At 42.5% G+C, this 12,152-nt stretch overlaps 1 protein-coding gene and 1 long non-coding RNA gene across 2 annotated transcripts in view; one reads left to right on the top strand and one right to left on the bottom strand.

Moving 5' to 3' along the window:
* The window catches only part of LOC147643567 (uncharacterized), a 28,304-nt gene that overhangs the window by 11,969 nt on the left and 4,183 nt on the right, over positions 1-12,152 (bottom strand). The gene's annotated exons all lie outside the window — the stretch shown is intronic.
* Fbp1 (Fat body protein 1) lies at positions 7,948-11,664 on the top strand. Its single transcript, XM_086833782.1, has 2 exons — positions 7,948-8,161; positions 8,226-11,664. The coding sequence occupies exons 1-2, from the start codon at positions 8,071-8,073 to the stop codon at positions 11,471-11,473; spliced, it is 3,339 nt and encodes a 1,112-aa protein (XP_086689908.1). The 5' UTR covers positions 7,948-8,070; the 3' UTR covers positions 11,474-11,664.

Raw genomic sequence — 12,152 nt, 5'->3', positions numbered from 1 at the left:
TTTATTAAAGTATTGTTATTTAATTAGTTTAAAATAGTTTAGAGGCAAGGAATCCCCATCATTGCTAATTTCGAATCCACTTAATTGTATTATTTTGAAGCACATTCCAAATGTTTTTGCTTATTAACTAATTAATTTGTTATTGAAGGAATGAGGTATTCCGGAACCCGAAAATAAATGCTTTTTAAGTCTTTAGTGCACTAGATTTGTTAAGGCATCAAGGCAATGTCCCCTTTTGTGTAATATGTATATGATTGTAAAACTATATATTTTAATGTGATAAATGAGCGAAAATTAATTCAAAAACTGTAATAAAATAAACGATTTTTAAACAGCACACGGGCATTAACCACATAAATGAATACGTGCCTTGGTAATTGTGATTGATGGCTGCACTAGTCATCCTGAATATCCTGGAAACACGAGTGAAAATCATAGCTCGCAATCTGTCAGGAGTCACTGCCAAGCGCCAGCGGCTGAATAATAACGACAATGTTTGCTGATGCGTTGATTATTAGTTTAAATTGCCGACACGCCGCGAGGGTGAATCTGTTGGATAGAGGGAGAGGATAGCCAGGATTCTCTAAGACGGTCTGAAGGGTGGCAACAGTCCTTAATGGGATTCCTGCACGCCCACTTGTTTGGGCGACCGACTGTGAATAGGTTACCGCTGAGGCGTGTCAATAATGCTCAGTGCAAAAACAATTGTCACTTTTTTGTCTCTAGCCCGGGAAAACAAAGCAGCAACCACCACTATGACGGCAACGGAATGGGAAATGGTAACTGGGAAAGGGGGTGCTTGGGTGATTTGGGTGGCTTGAGAGGGGGCGGGACAGAAGCAATCGCGACAGCATCGTAACCAGCTGAAAAGCCGCACATAAAAGTCACACAAATGCCACGCTGCAGCCAACGAAACTGCTGATAAGGAGCGCCAAATGCCGAGGAGGCAGAGCCACACTCAGCATCCATAGACCACTTTCCACTTTCCACTCTCTACTTTCCTGCTTTTCAGCTTCACTGACAAAAAAAACCCCTTTTAAGGTCTTGGGAAAGTTCTCAATAATTTTTTATTTATTTAAATGTTTTAATCAACTCTAATCATAGCATTTCTTTAATTCTTTCTTATTAATGTATAGAAACATTATTTTGTCTATTTACAAATATTGCGAACACTCATTTTTCAATAACACAAACATTATATCCAAGGTCATATTATCATATATTTTATATAAAAATAAATATAACACGTCTGTGTATAATCGATTCAAATTAATTTAAAGGAGAACCAAATACAATGCGGTCAATGGTTAAAAATATATACAAACAGTTGTAAATGAAGAAAATTATAATAAGAAGAGAAATATAACAATTTCAGAAAACAATACGCTTAATTTGTTGCTAATTTATTTTTTTAAATAGCTTGCATAACAATATTTATTTTTGTATATTATTAACCTAATCACATTTCTGTATAAAGACAGTCTAAATGAATTAGTCTTAGTTTGATCATGACAAATTTAATGTATATTCTTCTCTACTAAGTATACTGTTTTTTAAACTTATTTATAATTTCATAAGGTTTTAATTTTAGTTCATTTCTTGTATTTTTTTTCTAGTGTTTATGGTCTGGGGAAACACACACACATACCCAGGACTTATGGGGTGGTGTCTGTGCCGCCTTTTGTTGCCCGCAAGGTCGTTTTTATAGTGTCCTGGTCCTAGTCACTGGTCCATCGAAACAGTCCCAGGCTCGAACTTGAATAAGCATTTAATGTTTGCATTTGACCTCACCTCCGCACAGACAAAGGAGACATCGGGCCAAGGGGCTGCTGCTTCCATTCCGGCCAAATCACTTGTGCGAAACTCTGTGAAATGCTACAACAATATTTGCCCAATGAAATTGTAAAGGCGGCGAAGAGCAACCCCCAAGAGAGCAGTCATCAAAGTTGGTCGACTGTGGGAACTTACAAATTACCGAAACGAGATCTTCTTTTAGAGATCACAAAGCGGTAATTTAAACAAATTGGGTTTTAAAGGACTTAATCCAACAGAGAATACCCCTTTTTTATAATTTTTAAAGTTATTATTTTAATCATTTAATCACTAAAAAACAAAATTATAGAGTAGTCATTCTAATTGAACTTTATTTATATTTATTTCTATAAAAATAAAATCATTTAATGAGATACGTATAGAAATCACTAGAGTACTTTAAACACTTTAGCAGGATGCAATATTCATTCAAATATGATTTTTTACGATGTTAAGTTCTGTATTTTTAGAAATACTAATGATGTCTTTCTCTACATATTATATGCATTAGCTAAAATAAAATATATGGTAAAGTACAAATATTAAATGTTTAATGAAAAATATACATAAAATTGGTACATTAATATATATATAAATGAACTTCCTTGGGTATGTTAATCAAGAAATAGACTTTTTATGAACAAATCTCCTTTATCGTTTTGAAAACTATCTCCATGAATTTCTACAATTTAATAGGATAAAGCTATCCCTGAGAGCATATCCAAGCATTGGGCCCTGTTGCTGCAATTATCAAAAAATTTAACGCGTCAACTGCTTGGGTGCATTTCAGGAGGAAAGTCAACGGGCTATCAAGACTAACAGACACGCGTAGCACGTGCTACCCACCGACCTCCGACCTCCGACCTCCAACCTCCGACCTCCGACCCCTGATCTCATCATCATCTAGCTTCACTCACTTGTTTCAAGACAAATAAAAACATTGAAGACGGGAGTCGGTGAGGGGGAAAAATAGCAGAGCGAAAACGTGTGAAATAAAAGTTTGTTTGATTTGCTTTGTGTGCCGGAAGTGGGTGAAATAGAGGGGGTAGTGTTGTATAAGGGTGCTGAAAGGAAGCGCTAGTATCGCGGTGACAAAAGGACACTGTGAGAAAACAAGCCATAGTTGATGTTAACATACCTTGAACTTAAAGGATATACTTGATTTTAATTAATTTATTATAGTGCGATTTTAGTTATGTGAAAACTTGTATAATTTAAGAAATCATTTCATCCTTAGAATCATAAAATTGTCTGTTTTCCTATTAGATTATTTCTAGACTATTTCAAATTTCAATACAACTTTTCCCGTGTGACAATAAGACAGTCAAAGGTTCTGCCTTCTTTTCACCAAACCAAAACCCTCGACACACTACTCAATGCAAGGAATTTTTTGTTTTATTTTGGCAGGATGCTGGATGCTGGCGGTGGTGACCCCACTCCCCTTGACTCTATCAACACTTCCAGCACACGACTCCAGCTCCTGCCCTTCCTCCATCCTTTTGCTATTTCAGTCCTGGCACACTCACATCCGTTGTGATAAAAAGAAATATTTTCTTTTGGCAGCAGACTTTTGGCCTTTCTTCTTCTTCTTCTTTTTTGGCCCAATGCTTCATTATTACTATATTTATATTTATTTGCTGTACTTTTTCTTTCATTCCCGGGCACCATTCACATTCCATTTCATTTTGCTGACTGCTGACTGGCGACTGTTTAAGGTGGCCAAAAGAGAGCGAGGGAGAGAGCCCATTACGCAAAGGATATTGTGTGGCCATGAATCAATTGGCCAATGTCCACCAAAAAAAAAGTTATGCCCGGAAATATGTTGAACCGCCAAAGCGATGACATTCCATTTGCATTTTTTAGATTATTTCTGAGGCAGAGGCCCGGGCCAAGGCACCCAACTTAATCGCATGTAATAAATTTTAATTTTTTAAGCATTTGTAAGCACTTTTATCAGCGCAACAAAGGACGCTTCATTTTTTTAATGCCAAGCCAGCCGAAAAAGAAGGAAAAAGCCAAAAAGGATATAAGATTAAGACGCCAAGGCGAAGTTGAGACATAAAAAACAACGCCGAGCAAATTAGCCGCCCCAAAGGGGAGGTGACTGGGTGACAGGGAGACAGGGGGGAGGATGCGGTTTATCACGCCCACAGCTCGTCGAACGGATATCCGACGCATGGAAGACAAACAAAAAAGGCATTAAATCGCATTTAAGTCATAGCGCCGAGCGGCTACAAAGCCAAGAACGAAACCGAAACCGAAACCAAAACCAAAACACGCCACGAAGCCAGAAACATCCACCACTTCGTCTTGACTTGGCTCAGGAATCGCAGGGAGAACAAGGACAACTGGCACTCGAGTCTGGAGACAAGGATGTACTTTCAATACTCAGGAGCTTATCACACAGTGTCCTCCGGAGAGGGAAAGCGTTGCCGAAGTGCGTGTTAAATGCTAAAGAATAGCATCAAAAGACTTCAAGTTTAATGTTAATTTCACTGCAGAACAATACACATTTGGGTCTAGAATTGGAGTATCTATTAAGAAGACTTTACATTGAGAAACTATAGCATATAGCAAACAGTGTGTAACATATAAATTGAGAGTAGCTTCAGTACCAATCTCAAAACTTATTTTGACTATTGCTATAAATATAACGGCAATTACTCAAAAAAAAATATATATATTTCATAAAATACTAGCTTTATGGACTGCAATAATTATATATTTTCCATAAAGTGATTGGTTTATATACGGTGTAAAAGATTTGCTGATTTGAGGAAATTAAGAATTAATTGGATGTTTGCAAAATTAGGGTTGAATAAAATATCTGTCATTTGTTACTTGTAAATAATCCATGTGCAATTAACTGTTAATAAATTTATAAGATCCCTCTATATTTATTTAACCAAATCATGGAAACCTTATTCCGGCCGAAAATCTCCGCTGTTATGGCCGATCCCTGTAGCCTAAGTTTGTAACTTCTGCCTACAGTGTACAAAATTAAAATAAATAAATTTTCCATAAAATAATATGAGTAGTTCCTAAGAGATAAGTTACAGCAAATTGAAAGCTCTAATCAATATAAAGATTAAATTGAACAACGTATAAGCTACACATTCAATAAGCAAAAAAAAAAATATATAAGAGTGCATCAAACACTTTTATAATTTTGAAATATTTTATTGATTTAATTCCTTTGAACTCTGTAAATCCGAATTAAGAATTAATATATTTCTATGCAAAGGTAATGTAATATAATGAAAAATTGACATATGTTATATTTTTTCATTACACTTAAGGTGACATGGCAAATACAATAGGTTATAGCAGTGTTCAAAATAAATACTAGATAATTAAACAAATAAAATAATTGTAATAAAATATTTGTGTGTATAATTAAAACTTTATATGAATTAAATATACAAAAATTTAACATAATTTAGTTTTAAATTCTGAACATTAAATACATATCTCTCAAAATAAGAGCTTAATCGATGCAAAGATTAATCGGAATATAAATAAAAAGTTATCTGTGTGATAAGTGAGAGTTAATTTATATGTTACACATTAGTTTTACAGTTACACACGATTTCTATGAATAAATGTATACCTATATTTTTGTCTTTAAATAAATTTAAAAAATATTTAATCATGACCTGACACTTAATTGTCCACAAAAGTAGCATTCGCTGCATTTCAACTGCCTGGCCTTATTTTGATAGCCTGAAAACCCGGGAGATTACGTCGATCGCTTGGAAACAGTCAAATCGGGAGCAATGGACAGGGAACTGCATTTAGCATATATACATATACATATACATATATGCAGAAGTAAATTATTCATATTGATATACTGAGGGCACAAAAAATGCAGCAACATCGATGCGAGGAACACAAATGGGAGAGTAAAAATGAATGCAAAAGTGATGCAAATCGTGGCACAATCGACGATGGCATTACTATGCACATATAGCGCATTCCAGCAAATGTCCTGGGCCGGGAGCAATTAAAACGAGCAGCAGGACTTGCGGACAGGACGCCGTAAATGCAGCCGAAACTCACAATGCCGGAATGTTTTTTCTTTTTGTGTACTGCGCTTACAGTGGCGCAAAAAGTGCGTCCCCGCCTGCGACACAAAGGAGCAATTAATGCGAAATTGTAGCTGCATAATTGCTGAACATGCAGCAAGGGGCAAGTGGCATAAAGAAGCAATTAATGCCGCACAAATGCGCTTGGCATGCATAAAAATGTCCAGTCGCAAAAAGCGGGTAAAGTGCAGCAAAGGCAAATCAAAGCCGCTTTTTACGGGCCATTTTCCGGCCGGGAGCAGAGAGCTAAATGCTGAATGCCCGGCCGGAGCTGGCAAACAATTGCAATTACATTAGAAAAGACAGAAACATTGAAGCGACAGTGCTTAGATTTTGACCAAACTAGAGATGGCAATAATATCTTTATAGCAGTGGTGTGCACAGCCCTGACTTGCTAACCACTGCATATAAGTGCACAGAATGTTGTGATTTCTGTTTATTATATTAATGAATCTGTCAGTAAATAATTATTAGTAATTTTGCTTAATGTTCTATCAAAGAATTTCCAGGCTACCACTATTTAAAATACATTTTCTAACTATATCTATTTATATGTACTTTGAATACTATCTTATTTGATTTGAAGACCACAGCTATTTCTATATGATATTATTATGATATTAAACCATAGCTCTCCATATACCACAGTGATATTTCAATTCCATATCGATATATGTTTGTTTGCTAGTTCATCCCTAGTCATAGTTAAGCTTTGGCCACCCACGTAGCGATTTTCACTTCCGTTGCATGCCAGGCACGTTGCAAAATTGTCGCAGCGCAGACAACCGAAAAAAGGCGGCAAAAATCGCTCGTGGAACACAAAAGCCACGGACAAACGAATTGCCAATTTAAATGTGAATAGAAAAATTGCATCGACGCACCCGCTCATTGCTCACACACCCACTCCGCCCATCTCCCATCGACACACTTGCACAGTACAGCACAACAGAGCAGAGGTCCTGCCATCCTTTATCCTTTCACAATCGCCAATCACTCACTCACGCGAACAATGACGCAGCCAAATGCTACGTGGCCTTCATTTTGGTGCTCCGAATCCGCATCGCTTTACTTTGAGACTGCACTAGATATGGGGATCCCTAAGTCTTCTCAGTCTTAAAAAAATTGACTAGAAGACAGCATCTTAAGGATCTTGGAAAGGTTTTAACAAATATTAAGCTCTTAAATAAGAAATAATATATTACAAAACCCTTTCAGGTGGTAATCGAGATTAAGCTTTGTAAGTGTCTTTACAAATTATAGTCAACAAAGTTCCTTGTTATATTTAGTGCACAATTTTAAAATATAATAACATATACTTTTATTTAAATTTAATAAGAGAAACCCCATTTTGCTAATCATAAACATTATTTAAATAAATGTATATACAAATTAATTACTTCATGGCTGTGACTTTGTTATTATTATTTCTAAGCAAGTATCAAGCAACCAATTAGTACTAATTAATTAGCTAAGACATTCCGATTTAAATAGGTCAGTCGGGACTAATTTTTATGCACACAATCATAGCATTATGAATATATAAATGATTATCAGCATTAACGCAAATTTTTCCATGTTGACATATAAGCTTCCTTATCCTTATCAGTAATGAAAATGATGAAATTCATGCATTTTTGTTTATCAAAAGTTGAATATATCTATTTCTAAGCACATTTAAAGTAAAGTTTGCAGCTTGTTTGTTAAAAATTATTAAATTTTGGTCACAAACACGTACGCCAAACAAAAGTCGGAAGATCGGGCAGTGGCTTGGGGATCAATGGACCAATTGAGATAGATCAACCGTCCGTCAAACAGCAACCAACCGGAGTTTGTCAGAGAAAAGGCCCAATGCCCCCATCGATTTCGAGAACAATCTCTGTGACAACAACAACTTTAATTGCATAATGAGGGTGCAGATTTGGCGGCCTATGAACTGATAAACATATTTTTCCCTCGCGAAAAAGGCATTCAACCCAATCGACTTCAAGATGCACTCCGGATGATAGCTGGCATGGGTATAAAAGGCGCAGCGATCTGACTGGAAGATGCAGTTGCCTGCTGGTCTGTGTCTTAGCATTGTGCCAGGACAAGTCTCCCAAGAATCCACCATCGAAAATCCCCAAAGCACTCTAGACTCTCAGTAAAAGTCAGTGAAAGGAGTGTGGACAACATGAACTGGATTCTGTTGTTTGTGGCCTGTGCGGCCAGCGTTGTGGCGGCAGGAAGGGTTTCGATGAGCCCGGAGCGGGTTCAGGGTATTGGTAATGATTAATTCCAAGGATTAATGCAACTAATTAAATTTAACCACTCTCTCCACCCCCTTAGACCGTATGTCCCTGGAGGACCTGCAGCGTCAAAAGTTCATACTCGACATTGTGCAAAACATTCGCCAGCCGCTGCAGCAGGACGACCTAATCCAGCTGGACCAGGGTCTGATTGTGGACAGCCAGCGGTATCGTGGTGGCATTGATGCGGAGATGCAGCGGGTCATCGAACTGGATCGCCAGCGACGTCTACTGGACGAGCATCAGGTGTACACTGTGGGTCGCCTGGAGGATGTGCAGCAGCTGCGCGGCATCTACCGCCTGCTTGTCCGCTCCCAGGACTTCGATACCCTGCGCCGCAACGTTGTCTATCTGCGCCGCAACATCAACCCAGTTCTGCTGGTCAACGCCTTGGTCCTGGCCATCCGGGACCGCGAGGACACCCGCTCCCTTGTCGTGCCTGCTGTCCCGGAGCTTCTGCCCGAACTGTACCTGGACGAGAATGTGATTGAGCAGGTTCGTAGCGTCCAAAGGGACCAAACCCAGCGACCTTCGCTCATGGACATAGTGGGTCTGCGTCAGCAACAGCGCATGATGAATCCTGTGATGAACATTCTGATGCCCTGGCGCGAGATTCACATGCAGATGGCTTTGATGAGGCAACAGAATCGCCAGAATATTCTGGGCAAGAACCGTGTGGTTATCCAAAGCGAGAGGCAGGGACAAATTGAGGGCATCTCTCTGCTAACGGACGATATTGCTCTGCGCAACTTTGTCCAGAATCTCATCCAGGAAATTGCTCTGCTGGAGGAGGATTCCCAGGAAGAGGAAATCCGCAATGTGTTGGAGCGTGACCAAAGGATCAATAGGGAGGAGGAAGAGCAGTGGGTCGGCCGTAATCGTGAATTGAACAACAGGGAAATGGATCTGGAACAGGACCAGGACACTGGACGCCTGCTCCGTGTCAATCGCCGCCGCCAGCAGGAGGATCTGGAGGATCAGAGCCAGATTAACCAGCGTGAGCGCATCCAGCGAATCCTCCGACGAGATGATGATAATGATGATGATGACGACAATGACGACGACGATGATGATATACGTATGGGCCGCGTGCAGGGAGGTCTCCGCACTGGAGGAGTCCGGAATTTGCTGCGTGTCAACCGTCGGCGCCTGCAGGAGGGACAGCGGGATCGAGTACAGGATATCACCCAAGAGAACGATGATGATGATGTCCGCATGGGTCGCGTCCAGCTGCAGCGTGGAATCAGCCGAGGAGGAATCCGCACTGAAGGAGTTCACGATCTGCCCACCGTTAACGTAAACAGCGACCGCCTGCTCCATGTGAGCCGCCGCCGGATGAGTAGCATCCAGGAGGAACAGCCATGGGGACGCCAGCGATTCATGGGCCTGATGAGGGGAGATCGCATCAGTGAGGGACGTCGCGTTGGCCAGCAGGAGGATGTGCGTCAGAACGACTGGCAGACGACCCGTCAACGCCAGCGCCTGGACCAAAATGATGATGAGTGGGAGCAGGGACGCCGAGTTGGTCAGCAGGAGGATGTGCGTCAGAACGACTGGCAGATGACCCGTCAACGCCAACGCCTGGACCAAAATGATGATGAGTGGGAGCAGGGACGCCGAGTTGGTCAGCAGGAGGATGTGCGTCAGAACGACTGGCAGATGACCCGTCAACGCCAGCGCCTGGACCAAAATGAGGAGGGACGTCGTGTTGGCATCCATCAGGAGCAGGGCAGCTATGCCGATCAGCTGGAGAGTGTAAGCCGCGACGATGAGCGACTGGTCCACGTAAACCGCCGTCGCCTAAACCAGGACATATCGCAGCAGCAGCAGCAGCAGAGGATCATTCCTCGTAGAATTGGCTCCATTGGTGAAGGTCGTCGTGTGCTCGGAGAACGCCTCATCCAGGATGAAGATATCTTGAAGCTTATCCGCAGCGATAACCGCCTGCCTCTGATGACCGACGAGGAGATCCTGGAGATGCTGAAGAGGAACCGCATGCAGCGTCTGGAAAAGATGCAGAATGACAACAACGATGATGATGATGACGACGAGGATGAGGTTCGGGGAACACGAAGCCGTCGCAGTATCTCCACTCTGCGTCGCGAGAACACCCGTCGCAGGGAAATCCTTGTGCACAATCTACGCCAGCTGGTGGCCCGCCTAAACCAGGAGAGCATCTCCCAGGGTCAGATGATCAACCAGCGGCTACCCTGGCTCAGAAGTACCCAACAGTTGCAGTCCGAGAGAAATGGCATCGACGCCATGGTGGACGAGATCGACCAGCGCCTCCAACAGGTGATGAACAACCTGAACATTAACTCCCAGGCAGGAAGAATAGAGAAGCAGCGCCTGCTGGAGTCCCGGATGGCCGACGTCCTGCTAGGTCGCCGTGGCATCCTGAATATCGTCCGCCAGGTGGTCCTGGACAACGGCCAGCAAATCGATCGCTCCGGCCTAGGAATCCGTCTCAGCGATCCGGTAGTGCAGCATACCCTTCGCCGTATTGTAGAGATCATTGACAAGCAGCGAGAGCAAAAGCTGGAAAGCTACAGCCAGGAGCAGCTCCGGATGCAAGGCGTGACCATCAATGATGTGCGCGTGGACAAACTGCTCACCCGCATCGAGGAGCACGACCTGGACCTCAGCAATCTGGTGGAGCAGAACCAGCAAGTTCAGCAAGTGGTTGTGGGTCGCCAGCGTCGCCTCAACAACAGGCCCTTCACCATTGACATGGACATCAGCTCCGACCGCGATCAGGATGCCATTATCCGGGTGTTCCTGGGACCCGCTCAGGATCAGCTGGGCAGACAGGGGGCTCCTTTGCAAGAGCGTCGTCGAGACTTTGTGCTCTTGGACGCCATCAATGTGCAGTTGCAGACGGGTCGCAACCGCATCCAGCAGAGGTCCATTGACATTCCCTGGACCACTAGTGATGTCACCCCTCTGAGCGAGATCTACCGCCGGGTGATGCTGCGGTTGGGCAACAGGGTCCAGCAGGAGCAGAAGCAGGAACTGGTCGGCGAGAACGGAGGCTTCCCGCAGCATTTGCTGCTGCCACGAGGTCGCCCCGAGGGCCTTCCCATGCAGGTGCTGGTGGTTGTCTCGCCTCTGCTGGAGCAACAGGAGCAAGAGATCATACCGGAGATCGGCATGGGCATTGGCCGTGCCTCGCTGCGAGACATGCGCTCCTTGAGCTATCCTCTAGACCGAGCCTTAATCAACGAACATGAATTGCTCCAGCTGCCCAACATCCAACTACAGGATGTGGTTATCATCCAGGAGAACTGAAGTGAACTAAACAGCAGATCGACAGACCAATCGCACTCTGGTGGACCCCTCTCAGGAACCTCGAACGAACCCTAGTTTAAGTCCTTCGAAGCTAGCCTTCGAGTTTGTCATAGCAAATGTTGAATACTCTTATAACCCCTTTATATGTAATTTCAATTAAAATCATTGCAAGCAATGCAAACAAGCATTAAGATTCGGTGTTTCGTTAACTAATTTTATGATGATTGATCTGTTTCCAGATAGAACATGTTTTTCGTACAACTCCTATTTTGTAGGGACAACTCAGGATTTTTAAGGCTTCTCTAGAAGTTAGAAAAGTCCTCAAAAGCACCACAGGACAAGCAAAATCCGAGCTCCCAACTTGTCCTTATTGAAAGTGTCACTTTCCTCGATTTTCTCCCCCAGAGATGATGGTTAAATCATCGTTTTATCGCTCCTCATACTGCACTCACGTTCACCTGACTGGCTTTTCTAATTTCGAAAAACAATTTCAATGCAAATTGCATGTCCATCGGGAGTAGGAGTAGGAGCAGAAGCCGGTAGGGATTACAGGCAGCTGCCACGCCCCCAAACAATGGATGCCAAGGATGACGGGATGGCCAGACAATGCAGCGTCAAAATAGCTGGCAGGCAACCCATCCTGAGACTATAATAGACTTTTCTTATTCCTGCCACACAA

This window comes from Drosophila serrata, unplaced genomic scaffold (genome assembly GCF_035046125.1).
Source record: "Drosophila serrata isolate PLE 108 unplaced genomic scaffold, ASM3504612v1 contig_272, whole genome shotgun sequence".
NCBI classification, from domain to species: Eukaryota; Metazoa; Arthropoda; class Insecta; order Diptera; family Drosophilidae; genus Drosophila; species Drosophila serrata.
This window is presented reverse-complemented; position numbering and strand designations above follow the sequence as displayed.